At 50.5% G+C, this 21661-nt stretch overlaps 1 protein-coding gene across 1 annotated transcript; it reads right to left on the reverse strand.

Annotated features, from left to right (window-relative positions):
• Positions 1-2115: 2115 nt before the first annotated feature.
• On the reverse strand, positions 2116-18481 carry SLC35B4 (solute carrier family 35 member B4). Its single transcript, XM_062634271.1, has 10 exons — positions 18252-18481; positions 12817-12930; positions 11717-11819; positions 10331-10380; positions 9122-9203; positions 7755-7815; positions 6695-6804; positions 6401-6476; positions 5399-5474; positions 2116-4147 (listed from the first exon to the last, which is right to left on the reverse strand). Exons 1-10 carry the CDS (start codon positions 18326-18328, stop codon positions 3901-3903), a joined length of 996 nt encoding a protein of 331 aa, XP_062490255.1. The 5' UTR covers positions 18329-18481; the 3' UTR covers positions 2116-3900.
• Positions 18482-21661: the final 3180 nt, after the last annotated feature.

Raw genomic sequence — 21661 nt, forward strand, 5'->3', positions numbered from 1 at the left:
AACCCTCCCAGTAACCCTCACAAAAGATTTCAAGCTGCTGGTACATTTCCCTGCCTCACGTAAGGCAGGGGCAGGGGAACCCTGGGGGCTGAGCCTGAAATCCATTTTCCTGCAGGGAGGAGGCGGCTCCTGCATTTTTATCATGCGTGCTTTTCCCTGCGCAAGCAGAAGCACGCAGATGTAAGTCAGCGCCCATCCCCGAGGCAGGAAGGCTCCACAGGGAGAGATCCCCCATGCTGAGGGTCCTCCCAGAGAAGACATCACTGCTGGAGACCCCAATTTCAAGACCCATCTGAGACCTGGCTTCAGTGTGTGCGTGAGCCCAGAACCCCCCCGTGTGCTGGGCTGCACCCCCAGAGCGTGAGCAGCAGCTCAGGGAGGGGATCCTGCCCCTCTGCTGTGCTCTGGGGAGACCCCCCTGCAGTCCTGATCCAGCTCTGGGGCAGCAGCACAAGAGGGACGTGGAGCTGTTGGAGCGAGTGCAGAGGAGGCCACGGAGATGCTGCGAGAGGGCTTGGTATTATGGAACTTCATCTTCCCCTTTGCAGTGGTCTGGAGGCCTTGATGCACACAGCTGAGCACCACTTCTCAGCCTAAGACTCCACCAAGTTCAGCTGTGTATGCTAAGGACTACAGGGCCAGGTTGGACAGAGCCTTGGGTGCCATGGTTGAGTGTGAGGTGTCCCTGCCCGTGGCAGGGGGTTGGAACTGGATGATTTTAAGGTCCTTTCCAACCCAAACCATTCTGTGATTCTGTGATTTGACATAAGCCAGACAAAACCGAAGGAATTCAGTTAAAGGAACTCAGCTCACCAAACTTAACAACAAAGGAATGGAGGAGATGGATGGTCCCCGCTTGGGGGGGGCTGCAGAGAGGGAAGGAAACAGCCACAAGAGGGTGTCTGCTGGCACCACAGGCTGATGGCACATCGCTGGTTGAGCTGCCATTCCCTGCGGGCCTCTATGGAGGAGTAGGAAGAGGAGGTTTGGGGAAGGCAGCTTCTCACCTCGTGGCAGCATCGATGCTGGACTGAAGCACAGATGGGGCCACGCGTTCTGGGTAGGATCAGCAAGCCCTGGAGGACACACGTGAGGAGCACATGGGGTAGGGGAGGCCTGGGGGTGCTGGTGCTCGAGGGCACTCTGGAGGTGTTTCAATGCAGGAGGGATGGGTCTTGCCCTCAAACCCCAGCCAGGCTCAGTCTCTCCTACCTTCTCTCATGTAACAGCAGGACAAGTTGTGTGCTGATTTCAGAGCCTCAGGAATTATTTGACTTCAGAGCTCCGTGTATTTTCCAGTCACCAGCAGCTGATTCCAGTAGCACAGCATGGATGGAGAAACAAACCCCACACGCTTTGAAGAGGATACATATACATAAGAGTTTACTTCATATACTAAAAACCCAACAAAAGCATCACCCTAAACCCAACCAACCAACCCAAAAGCTCAACCCTGATCAAAAAGCTTTCTGGCTCACCCCCTTTTCCAGCCCCTGCTGAAAAATCTGTGCTATTACCTCTAGAACATTAAAACCAAGCACAGCAGTAGCCCCATTTTCTGGGGGGGAGAAACCTGGATTTAAATACTGCTTTTGGCTAATGGGGCCCCTTCCTCATGGACCTTTCTTTGTCTCGCAGCTGGGCAAGCTCAATGCTCTCCTGCAGCAGGAAGGGAATCGCTGCATCTTCTATGACACTGTAAGAGTTATAAATATACAGAAAGACACGAGTCACATAAAAATACCCCTGACAACAACGACTCTCAACCCATCGCTGACACTTGGTATGAGAGAAGGCCAAGGACAGCACATGGTTCAAAGGAGGGAACCCAAGTAGCCCCAAACCTACCAGGAGGACAGGAACTGGAGACAAGATGTGATCTGGAAACGAAGAGTGACCTGGTGAGTGGCTATGTACAGGTTACTCTCACTCAGGCACTGCTCAGCTATTGCTCTGCTAAAACCCCACCAGTTACTCAGTCCCTGATGCTGAATTTGTGGTGCCTTTCCCTCCCTCCCCATTGCAGCTGAAGCTCTGTGTTAACAGCTTTGAGGAGCAATATCCTTCATCCTGGAGCCCACGCAAGGAGATGGAAAGGGGAGCTGACCCACAGTGTCCCCCTCTACTGAATCCTTGGAAACATCCCATGTCTGACTCTCAAGAACCAAGAGGTTTTCCAGGCTCAGGAAAAATCAAAACCCTTCACAGCACCTCAGGAAGGAGCCATGGGTCCCATCAGCATCATACCACTGTTGGGATGGAGTCAAGTCACTTCCATAGTGGTCCATAGACTGCTGGGCTCTGGGTCGGTGGCTAACACCATGCTGACAACACACCAGTGCTTCAGCACTTGCACTGCATCAAGGCTTCCCCTTTTCCACTCACCAGTGATTAGACTGTGGTGAGCAAGGAGCTGGGAAGGGGCATGTCTGTGACACAGGTAAAGAACAGCAACAAAACCACCAGGGAGGAGGTTCTGGAAAGGTGGCCATTGCTCAGGATGGGCTGGATATAGCTCTAACAGTGGGAGATGGGTTGGAAAGCTGTTGGGATGCTGGGTGGCAGAGTAACAGTCTGTCCTTGGCCAAGCTGGATGTGAATGAGGTTGACATTCTGGATGCTTTAACTATCACAGCAGAGCAGGGACAGCATCACGAGGATGGGAACAAGGTGCTCCAGGACAACTGAGACAGCACAAAACAGTGCTCCTCGTGCTCCAAAGCTGAGACAACTTGCTCTGCCCAACACTGAGCAGCTCCCAGAAGAGCTGCAGCTTCTGCTCCTCAAATCGCTGGCCACACGTTGCCTGCACTCATTGGGACACACACCCAAAGCTCTTGGAGGCACCAATCCTGCACCAGTTGGATGCTGCTATGATGCACAGAAATGCCACAAGCGATGCTGATGCCCAAGGGGCGGGAGAAGAGATCCAGGTGACGGGAGAGCAAAACCAGCCCCCAGCAGCAGAAATAAGCTCAGTTGTACTGGCCCTGAAGTTCCTTGGCATCATTTGAACCCTGAGGTGGGGCTGGATCTGGGGGTGGGGGGGAATCATGGGTGCACTGGGGGCTCAGCACAGGCTGTTGTTAACAAAACCCACTGCACATGACTGGGATGAGGGGAAAAGTAGGAAGTGACTGGAAAGTGACCTCTACTGAGGACCTAACAGGGGCAGGAAGAACCCAGGACACCCTCTGGCTGGTGGAGTATTACAGCAACACCTGAGGACTCTGATCTAGTTGAAGATGTCCCTGTTCACTGCAGGTGGGTTGGACCTGATGAGCTTAAAAGGTCCCTTCCAACCCCAACTACCCTATGAATCAGCAAAGCATCAAAGCACTTCAGCTACTCCCTGCTGCCACTGATGGGAACTCGTTGGCTTGGGAATCAGCCCCCTGAGCCACTCCCCAGTGAAGGACCTACTGGGCAGACTGGAAGGCTCTACAGGAGCAGAGCACAGGGGTAATAGGATCAGGTTAACAGCCAGGCCTGAAATCTCCAGTGTAACCAACAACCTGCTGCACACACAGCAGTTCCCCGGACATTAAAGGACGGCACCAAAGAGGCTCAGGGCCCAGCTCACTGAAGGTGGAAGAGTGGACGACAGCACCACAAGAAGGCTGGGCTCCTAAAGAACTGGGTCAGCTTTTCCATGACTTTCAAAGGGTTCTTCAAATGGGAAAACAGGGGGAGAAGTTGGAAGCGAAAAGGGTTGCAAAAATAACCACATTGTCTCTCCATGATCCGTTTCAGTAGGTTCCCAGGGGAGGCTCCACGCTTCCCAGGAGCTTGGCACAGCCAACACCTCCCCTGTGTTATAAAACAACCCCTTCTGGGGCATTCCCTGCTGCTCTGCTCTATAAAACAATAAAAAGGTCCCTGCAGAGAGGTCCCAGGCTGTTACTCTTCCTTTGACCTCCTCCTCCAGTGAGCCAGGAAGGGCCCGAGGCTGTTCCACACCTCGGTGTACATGAGAGTCCCCATGAAGACGAAGGCAGTGCCCAGCCAGTGCCAGGCTGTGAAGGGGTTGTGGAAGTAGAGGATGGAGAAGATGAGGCTGACGAACTTGCGGAGCGTCACCACCAGCGTGACCGTGAGGGACGTGCACTCCGTGGTGAGGATGAACACGCCGCGGATGCAGACGTACCTGCAGAGGTGAGGTAAGGGGACATCAGGGATGAATCACAGAATGGTTTGGGTTGGAAAGGACCTTAAGATCTTCCAGTTCCAACCCCCCTGCCACGGGCAGGGACACCTCACACTAAACCACATCACCCAAGGCCTCGTCCAACCTGGCCTTGAACACTGCCAGGGATGGAGCATTCACAACCTCCCTGGGCAACCCATTCCAGTGCCTCACCACCCTAACAGGAAAGGATTTCCTCCTTCTATCCAATCTATGAAGAAGGAGGACACCTTGGAAAGCCTTTGGGAATGAGGACTGGGCAATGAGCAACCCAAGTCTGGTTATAGAGGGAATAAGATTCCCTTCTCCGCACATCAGTGTTTCCCCAGCTGTGAACAGCTTCACTGCAAACCCCAAAGAAACCCCAAATCTCCCACCAGCCCTGCTCTAGGACAGAAAAACTACTCCAGCCCAGGAGCCTGGTGAACGGTTGGTGGCACACAGGGTTTACAGTCCCTGCCATAGAGTAAGGGAACCTAAATCCAGACTAAGGAATGGTTTGGGTTGGAAGGGACCATAAAGCTCCTCCAGCTCCAACCCCTGCCACGGGCAGGGACACCTTCCACTAGAGCAGCTTGCTCCAAGCCCCTGTGTCCAACCTGGCCTTGAACACTGCCAGGGATGGGGCAGCCACAGCTTCTCTGGGCACCCTGTGCCAGTGCCTCAGCACCCTCACAGGGAAGAGCTTCTGCCTTATATCCCATCTAAATCCATCAGCAGAAGTTCCCTTTCCCCTTGAGGGGTATGGGAAAGGCAGATTAAATAAGGGGGTTTCATGGAGGAGCCTGAGCAGCAACTTATGTTCTCTGAACAGTGAGAGGAAAATGGTAAGAGGGTCTCAGATGAAGGGTCCCTTTCTTGAGGGCATCTCAGCTTCATCAGACTTTCAGACCTCTCCTCTCTACCTGGAAGACTCTACACTGAGGTATTCCAGATAGCTCCTGATGTGTCCCTTCCACCTAGAGCTGGCTGGCAAAACTGTAGTGAGTTTACCCCAGTCAGCCTGTCCCTGGGGAGGCGGTGCCAGATTTCAGCTACCCTGGAAAAAATCATAAGCCCCAGGTCAAATTCCATTCCCTATTATCCAAATTACACACACATCGGCTCCCAAACGCAGGGGAGACCCCAAGGACTTTATATCCCCACCCCATTGCTCCTCTCCCACCCCAGTGCCATCTCCGTGGCGTCTCAAGCTGCGCTTTCAAAGGATACTGAGTGATGACGTTCATGAGGAGGTAGAACCACATGATTGGCAGGGTCAGGCCGATCACTGGGACCTGGAACGGCTCTGCAGGGAGAAAAGGATGGAGCAAGGTCACTGCCTCCTACTGCTTAAAGATGATGCACAGAGAAACGGCTCTATCCCATCCAGGACTGGCCACTGCAGCTTCAGGAGGCTGTTGCTGTGTTAGGCAGGATGAGGTGCGGGCACGGTTTGATTTTGGACAGTTATCTTGTTCCTACTTTGGTAAATGACAAAGGCCATTGTTTGCAGATATACTTTGTCTTAGTTTCTTCAGGGCTGTCCTACTATTAAAATTGGATGAATCACCTGTGAGGCTCTGAGAGGGCTAACACAGCAAAGCCAGTGCAGCACCAGCAAAAGAAGAGCCAATGGGTCTCTGTTTACACCTGGGTCCTGCTGCTCCCACTCCCAAACCCTCTCACAGGGAAGAGCTTCTGCCTAAGAGCTCATCTCAGTCTCCCCTCTGGCAGGTTAAAGCCATTCCCCTTGGCCTGGCCCTACAGGCCCTTGTCCAAAGCCCCTCTCCAGCTTTCCTGCAGCCCCTTCAGGCACTGGAGCTGCTCTCAGGTCTCCCCTTCAGGAGCCTTCTCTTCTCCAGGCTGACCCAGCCCAGCTCTCTCAGCCTGGCTCCAGAGCAGAGCTGCTCCAGCCCTCGCAGCATCTCCGTGGCCTCCTCTGCACTCGCTCCAACAGCTCCACGTCCCTCTTGTGCTGCTGCCCCAGAGCTGGATCAGGACTGCAGGAGGGGTCTCCCCAGAGCACAGCAGAGGGGCAGGATCCCCTCCCTCAACCTAATGACAGGGTTGAGAGATACAGAAGCTTTCTGGTGCTGGAAAGCCTGTTGAATTTCACTTGAACACCCCAAGACAACAGTCTGATGTGCAAAACTGCTGGAATGAAAGCTTCCTATGGCATTTTCCAGAGGACAGAAAGGTGTGAGAGCAAGGATCCATCTGTGCAGCACTTACCTGACTGGCTGAAGAGGACTGCATGGTGGTAGATGTTGGGGGCGAGAAGCAGAAAGCCAGGGAGTGGTAACGCGTGCTGGAGAGAAAAGACATGATGTTAACAGGTTATGTGCACCCAGCCCACTTCTCATCCTGGGAAAGCAGCCTCACACATCTGGATGAGAGCACACACTTCCCTGCTCCAGCTCTGCAGTGTGTCATCCTTCGGATCTGTGCTGCCTATGGGATGGGAAGGAATTCTCTCAGCGGTTCTATCTGCCCACTAAAAGCAACAGGAAGGATGTGCTGACTCACATTGTAAAATAGGGCCTCTTTGGAGTGCTTCCCAAACCGCTTGTACAGGGTCTCCTGGAAAATCCCCATCCTGGCGGACATGAGGAGGGCGAAGGTGAGCGCAGCAATACCTGGAAGAGAAGCACATCCTTGTCACACTGCTCTAGCATGGCATAGCTCAGGTCAATCAGCCTGCAGGCTCCCACAGGTTGGCTTTCAGTCAGTCCAGACTTGGTAGACTGGTAATGGCCTTTGGGACACAGGCATCCAATGTCTCACTCCCCTCCCAGGGAAGAACTTCTTTATATCAAACCTGAACTTCCCCTGTTTCAGTTTGAACCCATCATCCCTTGTCCTATCACTCCAGTCCCTAATGAAGAGTCCCTCCCCGGCATCCTTGTAGCTCCCTTCAGACACTGGAAGCTGCTTTGAGGTCTCCACACAGCTTCTCTTCCCCAGGCTCAACAGCCCCAATGTTCTCAGCCTGTCTCCATATGGGAGGTGCTCCAGCCCCTGCTCATCCCTGTGGCCTCCTCTGGACTTGCTCCAACAGCTCCATGTCCTTCTTATGCTGAAGACACCAGAACTGCACACAGTGCTGCAAGTGGGGTCTCACCAGAGCAGAGCAGAGGGGCAAGATCACCTCCTTTAAATACTGAATGAACACTTGAATCAGCCACATCCCATCTCCCTCTATGCAGTCTACCTCATAGCATCAGGTGTGTCAGGTAGGGCTTCTTTTGCAGAAAGAAGTCAAGAAGATACCTGCAAACATGCATGACTGCAGTCTCACTTTGTCACTAAACCACTACCTTGAAGAACTGCTTATTTACCTCATTTGACAAACGAAGAGCATCCCCTTGCACAAAGCTGCTGATGGGTGCCCCAAAACCTATTTCTTTGCAAACCAACATCCACCAGATGCTCAGCACAACTTAAACCCAGCACAGGGACTCCCAGCACCATCTGCTTTACACAATCCACGTAGAATCATGGAATCTACTAGGTTGGAAAAGACCTTTAAGGACATCAGAGAGCTGAGTCTTGACCCAGCACGGTCAGCTGGAGATGTGACACTCACCTAGCAGCCACCACAAGAAAACCTGGAGTCCATCCTCTTCATTTAAGCTGGAGTCAGATGCCTGGTGGAGGGAGACACAACACAGTCACATTGAGCCACCATGTCCCTGCTGCTCAACCTGCCTGTACCTCACTCTTGGTTTGTGTGTTGTATTCCAACAACATATTCATATTCTCTGAACAGAGGTGGCAGTGACTACAGCACGCTCTGCTTTCCATTCTGCTCAGGGAATGCACCAGATTCCAGCAGAAAGTGTAAATGCCTGACCAAGAAAGCAGCTTTTCTGAGTGAACGCCCTAGCTTAGCAAAAGACTGAACTCTTCAACCACAAAACTGATCAATAACACTTAGAAAGCTCCCAGACAGCCCATCAGCTCATCTGTCCTCATCTCAGAGATGAGGGTGCAGGAAAGAACAAGGGGTTTGGGCAAGCCCCAGTCAGGTATTAAACCAGGGCTCCGACTTGCAGTGAAGACACTGAGGAAACCAGGCCTGTAGAGGCTGTTAGCTGAGGGCAAAACTCCAGGTAACATGACTTGGCTCGACTCTTTTCCACTGTAGTTTAGGGCAAATTAGATTAACTCACCTTTGCCACAACTGCCTGTGCTATCCCACAACCCCATGGCTGCACATGGGTTAATACAGGGCAAAGCTGCACTGCACAGACCTTCTCAGACATTCTAAGGACATGAAAAGCAATTCAGTAATGAGGAACTTGGAGCTTTGACAGCCCTGGTTCACTCCCAGTCTCTCAGAGCTGGATAAAGTGCAACCAATTTTCACTTGACCACCACTTTATGCCATTTTCCTGTCTTCAGTTGACAAGATCAGGCTGTAGGTGCTGACCCAGGAACAGCCCAAAGTGGTGTTACACAGGGATTTTTTTCATTCCTCCTGTGCTCCAAATACATGCACTTTATTTCAAGGGTCACAGAAAGTTACATTGGATGAGAGCAGGCCTGGAATAATCTAGCCTGAACGCTGGCAACCTCTTTTGGGATAAAAAGAGCAAAGGATTAAGATGGATGAGTTTTGTTTAAGATTCACTGTTCCTACTGCAACACATCACAGTAAAACAGCTGCTAAGTGTTATAAATAATGGTTTAGTGTCAGCAAAAAGCAACCTAAACAGGTTAAAAGGCACCTGTAATTAAGCTAAACCACACATATGTGGGTATCCCTTCCTTCCAACCCACATGAAAATTAAACCAGGAACAAGAGCTTTTGGGAAGCAGATTTAGAGCCAGAATACATTTTATCTTTCCATTAATAGTCAAGCAAAGGGAATTAGTGATGAAGGTGCTGACAGCAGCTCCTCCTGTCAGTAAGGTTCACAGCTCTGCCCTCAGGCCCTTTCCAATCCTTACCACTTGCTTTGCAGACATGAAAGTGCAGGTGAAGATCCCCAAGGACACCAGGGCTATGGATGTGTATTTAGATACACTGTATCTGCACAGGGGGAGAAGAGAGATGTCAATGACCCAGCTCAGCCTTGTGTCATTCATCTCCTGCTCTCTTGCATCACATTTAGCTCCGTTACACTGGTGTGAACATGGAGTAATGGGCACATATCCATTACCTAACACTGGAGGGAAGAGGGAAGGTCAACTCACTCCAACAGCAACAAAAAGAAGCATTTGGACCAAGATCTCCTTGCTGTGGCAGAGGATCCCTCTTGGACATCTACGTAGTAATGGAGTGGCAGGGGATGTGCTCATGCTGGTCCAACAGCCAGACCCTAAAGTACTGGGAGGACCCTCCTGACCTGATGTGGGTGGGTTGACCCCAACAGCAGCCAAGCACCTACACAGCACTTACTCATTCCCCCAACCTCATGGGATGGTGCAAGAACACGAAAACTCATGGCTTGAGCTAAAGAGTTTAATAGGTGAGGGAGGAAACTAAAACCCCCAAAACATGCAAAAGCAATCACTCATCACCTCCCACAGGCATGGCCATCTTGAAGCCAATTCCTCCCAACCCTTTTCTTCCTCCACCCTGGTTTCTATTGCAGCACACATTAAGTGGCACAGAATATCCCTTTGGCCATGTTGGGTCAGTTGTCCCAGCTGTGTCCCCTCTCAACTTGTTGTCCACCCCCAGCCTATTTGCTAGGGATGCAGAGTGGGAAAAACAGAGCCTTGACACTGTGTAAGCACTGTTCAGCAACAGCCCAAACATCAGTGCTATCAACACTGTTCTAGCCACAAATCCAAAACACAACACCATATGGGCTGCTATGAAGAAAGTTAACTCCATCCCAGCCAGACCAGTACAACCATCCATCAGGAGTGGTACTGGCCTCATTCAAGTGAGAGGAAAGAAGAGAACTAACACAGAAGGCTGCAGTGATGTGTTAATCTCTCTTTTCAATCCATGCCTGACTTAAATGAAGGAGTGAAGGTTGGTGGGAATGCAACAGGGAACTATTCCAGCCTCTAGTTCAGGCATACCTTTATGTCCCCAGTTTCCCCACCAGTAAACCAAGAATATTTAACAGGAAAGGGCACTAAGCAGTCAGGATTAAGTCAATGGCAAAGCATTCCCTGGTGATGTAAAAAGAGGTTTTAATTTACCTTTTCTTCAAAATGATGATACCTAGAGCCATGCTTGCTATGAGAGAACCCTGGGGAGGAAGAGAAAGAGGATTAAAATAAAAGAGAAGGTCAGCATGACAAAATTCCTTGCACTGGGATGCAGAGAAACACCACAAACTCAATATAACTAATGCCAAATCATCAACAGACGTGCCAGAACAGGATCAGCGAGACTGGCAAGGCGGGGACAAGACACAACAACTTCAAGTTGTGCCAGGGGAGGTTTAGATTGGAGATTAGGAACAATTTCTTCACCCAAAGGGTTGTCAAGCACTGGAACCTGGAAGAGGCTGCCCAGGCAAGCGGTGGAGTCACCATCCCTGGAGGGACTTAAAAGACATACAATGTGGCATTTAGGGACATGGTTTAGTGGTGGACTTGGCAGTGCTGCAGAACAGTTGGACTTGATGATCCTAAAGGTCTTTTCTAACCTAAATGATTCTATGAGTCCCATTTCAGCTAGGAGGAGGGGAGAACTTGAGCTGGGTGGCTTGGGAACAAGGATGCTGGGGCAAACAGGCTACTAGGATCTTCCCCATTTTTGGCTCCCTCGTGACATTCAGTGTGTGCTACAGATCAGAACCTGCTGTGGTTTTAATGGGGAACAGGACTATGGCTCCACAGATTGAGTGCAGGGCTGCAATACAAGAACCATCCATTACGGTTCATGCAGGACAGGTCTCTGAATGTTGTCTGGTTTTCTTTTTAACCTCTCCTTACTTCAGGTATCTCAACTGCGTGGTGTGTTGTGGGAGAACAGTAGATCTGCCCAGCAGATTCTGTTATTCCAAATAGCTGGGACTTCATCTTCTTTGGTTTTATCAGATATTGTAGCCTGGTGCTCATCTACACTTAAATAAAGATGCATTTTAATAGCACTTTCCAAAGCAAAGACAATGCAGTAATAGTGGAGGTGGAACTAGGCCAAATCCATGCTCTCTGACCTTGGGTGTTTAACCAAGACGCCTGCACTAGGACATGGACCACTTGTTGCAGCTGTGTGAAGGAAGGGAAAGCTGGATGCCCTTGGCCAGGATTCAGTTCACTCAGAGGTGACAGCCAGAGTCTGGGCTTGGTTTTGTCACTTACTTCCCCATCACCTTTGGAAATATAAAGCCTGGTTGAGCCCCCTTCCTTGTCTATCCATTAAGCTGAAATATAATGATCAACACTGTGAAAGTTAGAACTGGAACTGAGCCTTCAGAGGAAAGTTGCTCTCCCCACGAGTTACATGGAGTTTACTATTTGCATAGGAGTTTGGTGCCCTTAGAGAAAGAGAGGGTGGCAAAACACATGCAGGGACAGTGCTTGCAGAGATAACCAGAAGAGATGTCACAGGAGGAGGAAAAGGATGACAGTACTCACTGATCTGAAGATCATGTGCAGTGGCATGGCGATATTTAAGTTCAGGGCATAGTTATTCACCACACTGACAGTGAAGAACATGGCCACCATGGTGAAATAGTACCTGAAACACAGAAACAACATAAGCCAGCTGACAGCTGTGCATATACCTCCCTGGGATGCTGGGAGTCACCTTAGGAACAGATTCTGGGTTGCAAGGAAAAGTCTGGAGCTGAGCAGGAGCCCTAGCTCTTGGGGCTGTGACAAGGAGATCAGTCCCCTTTGGATGTAACAGGCAAGTACTTAGGACAGGAAGCAACCTGACCTGCACTGACGCAAGCTGTGCTAACTCCAGAAGCAAAGGGGAGCTGAAGATACTCCACATGAGATCTTTTAGCAAGGACTTCCTCCATACCCCTCTTTTCTGAGGGCAGTGGCATAAGACAAGGCTTGATCTGAGGGGATTCAATGTCTGCCAGCAGGCATCATTACCCTGAGTGGAAGGAGAAACCATTCAAATCCAGGCTGAACACCACCTCCATGGTTCTACGCCTCCACAGACTATAGTTCCTCATTGTGACACAGCCATGAATGGCACTAAACTTGCCCTCAACTTCCTGTAATGAGGATCTTTGTCCCAACACTCAGCTGCCCCAGGCAGTCTGCTAAGGCACCTCACTAAACCTCTTCACTTCATCCACTGAGTGCCAGGGAGGAGAGCAGGAACATGCCAGGCCATTGCCAGGACAAGATTAACCCTGATGGAGAAATGCAGAAGTGAGTTTGTGTTTCCAGTAAACCTTTCCCCCCCACACTCATTGCACCAAGTCCCAAAGTCACAGCAAAGGTCTTCAAAACACAGCCAACTCTTCAGTGTGCAAAACACTGCCCTACTGCTTGGACAGGGAAGTATCTGATGGCAATTTCCTATTGAGAATTCTCATCAAAAAGAGGAGTTCATCTTTTATCAGGCACGACAGGTTCTCAGTGTGGCTTCACAAATACTGCAGAATGGTGGGATTTAGACAGGATAAACTGATAAGCCATTTGATTCAACACTTTTGGAGATAACAGATAACTAGACAATTTGTGCCTAACAAAAGTGTTCAGAACAACTATACCTTATTGGTATGGCTGGCTTCTTCCTCCCAAAGTTGGTTTCGAAGATAAAGCCTTCCACTGCAATAAATAGGAACTGGGAGAATGTCACTATGTTCCCACATCCTGGAAACTGCCTGCAGAAAGGGGAAGAAAGACAAGCATCAGAGCAATGCCATGGAGAACAAACACTGCATTGGGTTCTCATAAAAAGAGGCTCACAGCTTATAATCACAGAGTGAGCATCAACCTGGAAGGGCTTTACTGCTTTATCTGTCCAGGTCCTCACACTGCCTTTGTTCAGCACCACCCTGCAGGTATTATTCATCTGTGCTTGTAAATACATGTGCAGCAATCTCTTCCTCAAACACTACCAAAGAGGTAATAAGCAGCCACCCCCACTGGTGAGGCTGCACCTTGAATCCTATGTTCAGTTCTGGGCCCCTCACTACAAGAGAGACATTGAGGTGCTGGAACAGGGCCAGAGAAAGGCAAAGGAGCTGGTGCAGGGCCTGGAACACAAGTGTGATGGGGAAGGGCTGAGGGACCTGGGGGGTTCAGTGTGGAGAAGAGAAGGCTCAGGGGGGACCTGATGGCTCCCTCCAAGTGCCTGACTGGAGCCAGGAGGGGCTGGGCTCTGCTCCCAAGGAACAAGGGATGGGACAAGAGGAAACGGCCTCAAGCTGCACCAGGGCAGGTTTAGATGGAGCTGAGGAACAATTCCTTCCCAGAGGGTGCTCAGGCATTGGAACAGGCTGCCCAGGGCAGGGCTGCAGTCACCGTCCCTGCAAGTGTTCACACAGCGTGGAGACGAGGCCTCAGTGCCATGGGTTAGTGGTGGCCTTGGCAGTGCTGAGAACGGTTGGGCTGGATGAGCTTAAAGGGCTTTTCCAACCTGGTTGATTCTGTGACCATGGGTCAAGTGCTAAATTTGGTTTGGAAGTGACAGATGAAACTGGTCACACCTCAGAGCTCTGTATGACGTCCTGCAGGGTGCAGAGTCTGAATGAGCAACATCACACACTTGACTTAACCATGGTTATGGATCTCCCCCTTTCTCATAGAGAAGTGGCTCTGATAGGGCTCTCTCCATACCTACAAGCTGCTGTACTTTTTAGAGGCCAGGTGAAATGATGAATCCACCCAGGAGGAAGGCAGCAGGATTTCCAACAGCGCTTACTTCCACTGCATGAGGGAAGTGCCAAGCTCAGGTCCGTGCCTGCAGAGCAAGGTGTAGTATCTGTGGTTCTGCTTGTATCATAAGCCACAAAGCAGTGTCTGACCTTGAAAAAGACCTTTTTAGCTGAGCATCCTTCTTCTCCTGGAGACCCAGGCACTGCAGCCATCACTGCCTTTGTAGTGGAAATGACACCACCTCTGAGCAAATCAACCTTGTGTTTACCCTGAGGGAAGAACCATAGAATGGTTTGTGTTGGAAGGAACCTTAAAGCTCATTCAGCTCCACCCCCTGCCACAGGCAGGGACACCTTCCACTAGAGCAGCTTGCTCCGAGCCCCTGTGTCCAACCTGGCCTTGAACACTGCCAGGGATGGGGCAGCCACAGCTTCTCTGGGCACCCTGTGCCAGCGCCTCAGCACCCTCACAGGGAAGAGCTTCTGCTTTATATCTAACCTAAATCTCCCCTGTTTAAGTTGAAACCAATTCCCCTTTGTCCTATCACTACTATCCCTGATGAAGAAAAACTGCACACAAGCCCACAACAGCTTGACAATCCCCGCATGGTGATCCTACAGACATGTCCACTGCAGAGCCTGCCTCCTTCCTAAGAAGCTTACAGGCAGCAGGAGAGGATTTTGAGGAGGCACACAGTCAGCTGTGGGCTCAGAGGCGGCAGTGACATGTCACATAATCAGAAAGCTCCCTGTTATTTGCAGCAGGAAATGGGAATTTAAGTGAGTACTTCCCCTGTCTCTGCTGCAAGACAGAAACTGAGGCCAAGGACTTAATGGAGAAGCTGCACACCACTGAGTTCTGATCCTCACCCTGGTGCACAAGCATGCAGCTTGCTCACACAGCACCCCATCACAAGTAGTTAGAGGCTGGGTCTAGACACAGTTTTGTAGAATCACAGAATCCCAGACTGGTTTGGGCTGGAAAGGACCTTAAGATCATCCAGTTCCAACCCCTTGCTATAGGCAGGGACACATCACATTAGATCATGTCGCCCAAGGCTCTGCCCAACCTGGCCTTGAACACTGCCACAGATGGGGCACTTACCGCTTCTCTGAGCACCCTGTGCCAGTGCCTCAGCACCCTCACATTAAAGAACTTCTTCCTTATATCTAGAATACAGAATGCAAGCTGAGGGATGCACTGGAAAACCGGAATAACCGAGCTGTCTCCTGGGTAGCAGAGCCAAAGGCCTGATCTCCAAAATCTCCTCTGTCACCCCCCAAGACTTCTCAGAAGCAGCAGCACTGGATAATGCAGAGCTGGCAAGCAGTTGCCACCTAAGAGCACTCACAAAGGCCACCTTCTCCCTGCATTTTCCATGGGGTAGGCACTAGCCTGAGCCCCTCTTCTCTACCCACCCGCCAATATTCACATTTTTCAGAGCTCAATCCCCCATAAGACCTCAATTCCTGCTGTACAATGAGGTTAAGAGGTTCGGAAGTGACTTGGGGAAGTGAAAAGATACTGAACAGTAGAGAGAGGCCAGGCTCCAGGATTGTAAACTTTATCTCTATAGGGGAATACAGAGCACGTGTAAACTTGGAATAAACCCAGACTGTTCCCATGCACTAGACTTTGTTTCCTCCCCATTTACAGATCCTTGCTGTACATATACCTCACATTATCAGGGTTATACGTTGACTGATAGTAAAAAGACAAACAAAGAAACCTCCAGGCTGTATCTGTATCTTTGACTCACAATCCTAACACACTGATAGACCTCAAAGGAGAGACAAGATGTGTGGCTGTATCAACCACAAGGATCCGCTTTAGCTGTAGCTAACTGATAACACGTCCTCCAGAAGCAACATGAAAACACTGGAATGCAATTGTCAGCCTGCCTACTAGGATGGGATTGCCTGGGCTGTCTCACAGCCCCAGCAGATGCTGGGATGAAAGACAGTGTAGAACATTCCATGCTCTGTAGGGAATTCCTTCCACAGCCCCTGCAAAAGAGCAGCCTCCCCATTTGCACCATAGAGGGAAGAACCCCCTGCATTGATATCCACCATGCAGAGCCTCAACTGGCCTTACAAAGGAGGCACCTCACAAGGACACAGCTTCAGGTGGTGAAGAGCAGATCATGGATCATGGGATGAACTGGATGGTGTTTCCTGCCCTGTCCAGGATTCCTTGTTACTCAGGGACTTAAGTTTAACTTGCTCTTTAAACCCCCCAACAAAGGCTTTTCCTGCTCTTTCTCTCACAAACCCACTTCACTACACTGAGAAGGAGCAAACCTGGTTTTTGGCCTCCTTCAAATCCCCTTCATAGCAATTTAAGCCCCTTATTTCTTGTTCTGCCTCCAGAGCCTAGCTGAAAAATTTCTCTCCTCTTCCCTGCAGCCATTCTCCACACATTTAAAGTCTTCTGTCTGTCCTCACGCACCTGTAGACTAAACACTTCTCATTCCTTTGCTCTGTCCTCATAAATCCTTAACAAATTTCTCCCAATCCCCCTCACTAGACTTAGTCTGGTCACCACCTGTTCCTGTGATCCTCTTCCAGGACTTGGCTTGTTAGGAGAACATTCATTTCCAGGAGAGACTTTTCCCTCCAGGTAACCCCAAGACCTAAAGAAATAATCAGTGTAACCCCAACTCAGGGACCAAAGGTGAACAGCACAAGTGAGGGGTACAGGAACGGAGCTGTTAGGAACAGGGGAACGAGAGGCATTGCTTAAGAGAAGCTTGTATGTGAAAAGCAGCTTTTCCTTGAGGTCTGCAATTGAATTTCTGGAATTTGCTGCTCAAAATCCCTTCTGGGGTTCAGACACCTAATTCTGAATAGGGCAAAACGGCTCGGTTTTGTTTTAAGGTCTGGCTTCAGGATATACAAGCCTAAGTGGCAAGCAAATGGAAGAAGCCAGATCCAAAGCTCTCTTCACATTAGAAGGGCCCATCCCTCCTCCCTCACTGATGCTCCAGCACAAGCCAACAGGAAATGCAGAGGTCAGAGCAATCCCTGAGAGGAAAGAGAAGTCATCACACAAGGTCTGTTCCCCCAGGAACCGCTTCTCGATTTATACAGGGATTGCTGAGGGATTGTGCAACCTTGTGTTAAGGTACCTGCATCCCAGCCTCCCACTTAGCCTCAAATACCCCCACTGCTGGCTTACAGAGGCAGGCTTCCTCTTGCACTCCCTTTTTCTCTGATCAAACTGGGATGATGATGGGTGGGCAGGAAGTAAGGGCAGGTTTTACCTATGAATGATTGCCCAGAGAAGCTGTGGCTGCCCCATTCCTGGCAGTGTTCAAGGCCAGGTTGGACACAGGGGCTTGGAGCAAGCTGCTCTAGGGGAAGGTGTCCCTGCCCATAGCAGGGGTTGGAGCTGGAGGAGCTTTAAGCTCCCTTCAACCCAAACTGTGATTCTATGATGTGAACACAGTATGGAGCGGTCAGGGGATGCAGCTCCACACTGACTTACTATGACTGTAGGCACAGAACCAGTTTAATCATTACTTTCTTCCAGTTAGATCACACACTCTTTGCCTTTAACAACTTGCTGACCGACCCTGGACATAAAACTCCCGGACCATCACCTTTTCCAAGCCATGTCAGCCTTCCTCCATAGGGCAAGGAAGGTGACACAGCACTTACACAGCACCCTAAACATCAGCCCTCCTCTCTCTGCCACCTGGGAATTCTCCTTCGCTCCAAGCCCCACAGGGACTCCTCACCATCACCACCTTGGCTCTGCGGCTGCATTTTGCTACCAAAGATCACATTTCCAGATGAACAACGTCCCCTCGGCCCCGCCTGCTGGCCCCAGGGATCCCTACACAGCTCCTGCACGTCTTCTTCTTGGGATTTCAGATGTTACTTGGCATCAGAGTGGGGTTTTGAGGCCGGATTGATGCATGTGGTGGTCCCTGTGTCACCAAAGACATGAGATTCCCAATGCTGGGACCATGACGGGACCAGGCTGGGCCCAAGCTGGGGGGGACGGGGGGACGGGACAGCCCCCCCAAAACCTCACCAGACACTGGCACAAGAAGGCCAGGGCCTGGCAATCCACACCCGGGCTCCTTCTGGCACCCTGCTGAGGAACCCCGGCATTCCTAAGCCATGAAGGGGACCGGCCACGCCACGGGGGCCACAGAGCCCATCACCCCAGACCCCACCATCACCCCAAATCCCTTCACAAACCGCTTCCATCTCCTGGAGACCCTCAGGGCCACCGCTGCCGCTTCCTCCCCTCACAAACCCTGAAGCCGGTGGGGGACACCGTGCCCCGACCCCCGACCCCATCGCTGCCCCCGCACCTGGCCAGCAGCTCCAGGAACACCACGTTGCTGCAGCAGCCGCCGAACACCAGCCCCACCGCCACAGCCGGGTGCATGGCGTTGCCTCAAGCAGGGAGACACCGTCCCGGGCCGCCACCGCATCCCGCTCCCGGGCCGCGGCCCCGCTCTCCGAGCCCGGCCCCGCTTCCTCCCGGCCGCGGGTAGTTCGGTCCCCGCCCGCTGCCCGTTCACCGACACCGCCGCGGCTGCAGGGCCGGGACTACAACTCCCAGCGTCCCCCGCGGCGCGTCCCTGCAGCCTTCAGCCGGCGGCGCTGCGCCGCGGGGCATGATGGGAGTTGTAGTTCCGCGGTGGCGGCGTGCGGTAATGGCGGAGGAGGGCTCTGCGCTGAGGTGGCTGGAGGAGGAGGGAGGGGGGCAGCTCAAACGCTGCTTCCCTGCGGAGAAACAGCCGCTAATTGCCGATTTGGGGTTTAAATCATTAAATTATCGCTTTGATGTGCAATCGAGCTTGTCTGAGGCCTGTGGAGGAGCCTCCCGGGAGGTCCTCCCATGCGCTCAGGGCCATAGGCAAGCCCGGTATCAATGGCACCATGTCGGAACCAGAAACACGGGATACCGAGGCACCAAAACTGGGTTTGAAAAGCAATTGTGTGCTTGGAAGGAGTCGAGGGAGACAAGGAGAGTGTTGGGAAGGGGAGAAGGGAGGGAAAGGGGCACAAATGGTGGCACTGGGGTGGTTTGGGGACTGTGTGGGTCCGACAGCACCAGAAGCAGCCCACTGCTTCAACGGGGAGATGGAGGAAAACACAGCGCGTTTAGAGTGATGGGTGAGGTGTTTCTGCACACATCAGGTGAAAGAGAAGGGCACTGCGGTGCTGGAGATGGAGGATTTGGGATTACTGGTGTGGGGACAGACTGCAGCCAGAGGCACCGATAGCATGTGTAATGATGCGTTTGTTAATTTGCTTTCATGGCAGGGTACTTCAGCTTCTCTTGTCAAGGTGAAGATAATGTCCTGTCCATCATGTTAAAGACATGAATTAGAACACCACAACAGCTCGCAAGGATCCAGCCCTCACATGGATCTGGCGTGGACTTTCCACAGGGCTTAATACAGTGTCTGTGGCACCTTCAGTTTTACTTTGTCCCTATTAGATTTTGTTGTTTCCTTGTTACTCCTTATCCCTGTTACCTAGAGAGTGATTTTGCATGGAGTTGGAGCAATTCATGCTTTCTGCTGTTAATATAGCTACATATAAGTCAGCGGTGAACCATCTTCTAAGGTTGTATGGAGAGCCCTTTTAAGCACCTGCCAAAGCCCTCTGGGATCAAAAGAAGCCAAATTGATCAAAAAGTGGGATTTTCAGGCTGTAAATATTTCTTTTTGTTTTAAATAAATTTGTATCTGAATCAGACCCAAGTCTTTCTTTGAATGCAAGTGTGAAATCCCATGAGCACACTGCAAAGAACTATGGTCAGCCCCAAAATGAAGCACTTCCTTTTATGATTTCAAGCTCTTTCAGGGAATGTGACAGCCTTGGCAGCTTCTCTGCTGCTAAAAGCAGCTAATGACAGGGGCAGAACTGCCAGGATTACCCATTTTTTCAGCTCACTGAGAGAGTTTCTAGGCCCTTTGACTCCAAGCTGGTGATCCCAGACTCAGGGTGGATGCAGCATGTGTCCTCAGGGCTTCCAGGAGCTGAAAACCTGAAAGCTAAAGCAATGACACCTGGGAATCCTTGGCTACCTCGTGTGCTTTGGCTGCAGATAGAAACACTGAGGTGTCCCTGCCCATGGCAGGGGTTGGAACTGGATGATCTTCAGGTCCTTTCCAACCCAAACCATTCTGTGATTCTGTGATTCATTGTGGTATTTCCAAAAGCTTGGACATACCCTCTAGGAGGATGGTCTGCCAGAAAATACAGCCTTGGGGGTCCAAGCATCTTGGAGACCCTATTGGAATCCAGTAGTTGTGCTGAGCTCTGGCTCTGTATTTGGCAGAAATTCATTTTTCCCCTATTTCACAAAGCGTGTTGGTGCTTTCTGAGCTCTGTCTCAGTAGAAATGCTTCCACTGCCTTCCTTGGTCTTCCCATCAGGTCCTTTTAAATGGTTTATGTATTATTAAAAAGCACCATGGCTCATTAGCAACAAACAAAGACGATGGCTCAGGCTCACTGGCACATTGTAACGTCTCCAGGGTTTCCTGCTTCCACATCCTCAGCTGCTGCACAGGTCAGAATGATCGATTCCTTGCTCTTCCCTTCACTAATAAGCTTTTGCTAGCTTGGGTGCTCACTTCTTCACCTTTATTCACTTGCTTTGTGCTTCAAAAGGAGGGGGGAGAGAGGGCTGAAGTTGTTTTCCTGCCACAGTAAACTCACCGCACCTTAGTTCCTAAATGCATTAAGCCACAGAACAAATTGCTTCTTTTGAACTGCTCCAGTGTAACAGTAAACCCCAAATGTCAGCTCATAAAGCATTTCCAGCTGGTCATTGTAGCCTGGCACCTCTGGGAGGGCAGTTTTGTCTGGGCTTGTGAGTACTTAACATCCTTTCTAGTGTTACAGCTAGGAGGTGGGTTCTGGGGACGCATTGTTTGGCTGAGGGAAGTTCTCAGTCTGGTGTGTTCATGGTCTAATTCTTAGGGGATGAGGGCTTTTATCACTGCAAAAGCTTCCAGGTCACCTCAGTGTGAGCACAGGGATGTGGTTGCCAGACTTGCCTTTTATCCTTGGTGTGACGTTGGTTTATCCTAGCTGTGATGCTGGACCAGCTCCTCGTTTGCAGGTTGGTGTGTTCTTCACAAGTGATCCTAATCACAGATTAAAGATTAGTAGTATCATTATTCATTCCCATTAAAACAAAAAATGAAATCCATTCCAAATTGGACATCAGCTCCATGATATCAAAATGCATGACAAAGTAAGGTCAGAAAATAGAAAAAACATTAATATATATATAAAATACCAGTTCAGAAGTAATTTAAAATCAGTTCACCTTCACTGTATCAAAAAGCAGACACCCAGCAGTGTGTCTATGAACATCCTCTGAGTAGGAGAGATTTCTTAGCCCTGTCTCTCTACTAGGAATGACAGCTAACACTTGGCAGTGCAGCCAGGTTGTCTTGCATACCGTGAGCAGACAGCAATGCTCTTGAGGCCATGTTCTTGCAGTCAGGATGCTCTAAGGGCACAGACAAGATGAGGTTTGTAGGTTGAAATAATATAGCTGGAAAATTAAATAAGCTTTCAGCTATAGGACAAAAGCTTCTCTATCCTGCCCAGGGCTTATTTGTTTTCTAACAACAGCAGATGCTCTAATAAAAGATATTACTTCTACCTACAAACATCATCTTGCTTCTGCCAGGGTTATTTTGACTTTCTTCAGCAATGGCTCAAATAAAACAAACCATGTTTTCACATCA

Source organism: Pezoporus occidentalis, unplaced genomic scaffold (genome assembly GCF_034315485.1).
Source record: "Pezoporus occidentalis ecotype Australia unplaced genomic scaffold, CSIRO_AGI_Poc_V1 ctg42, whole genome shotgun sequence".
NCBI classification, from domain to species: Eukaryota; Metazoa; Chordata; class Aves; order Psittaciformes; family Psittacidae; genus Pezoporus; species Pezoporus occidentalis.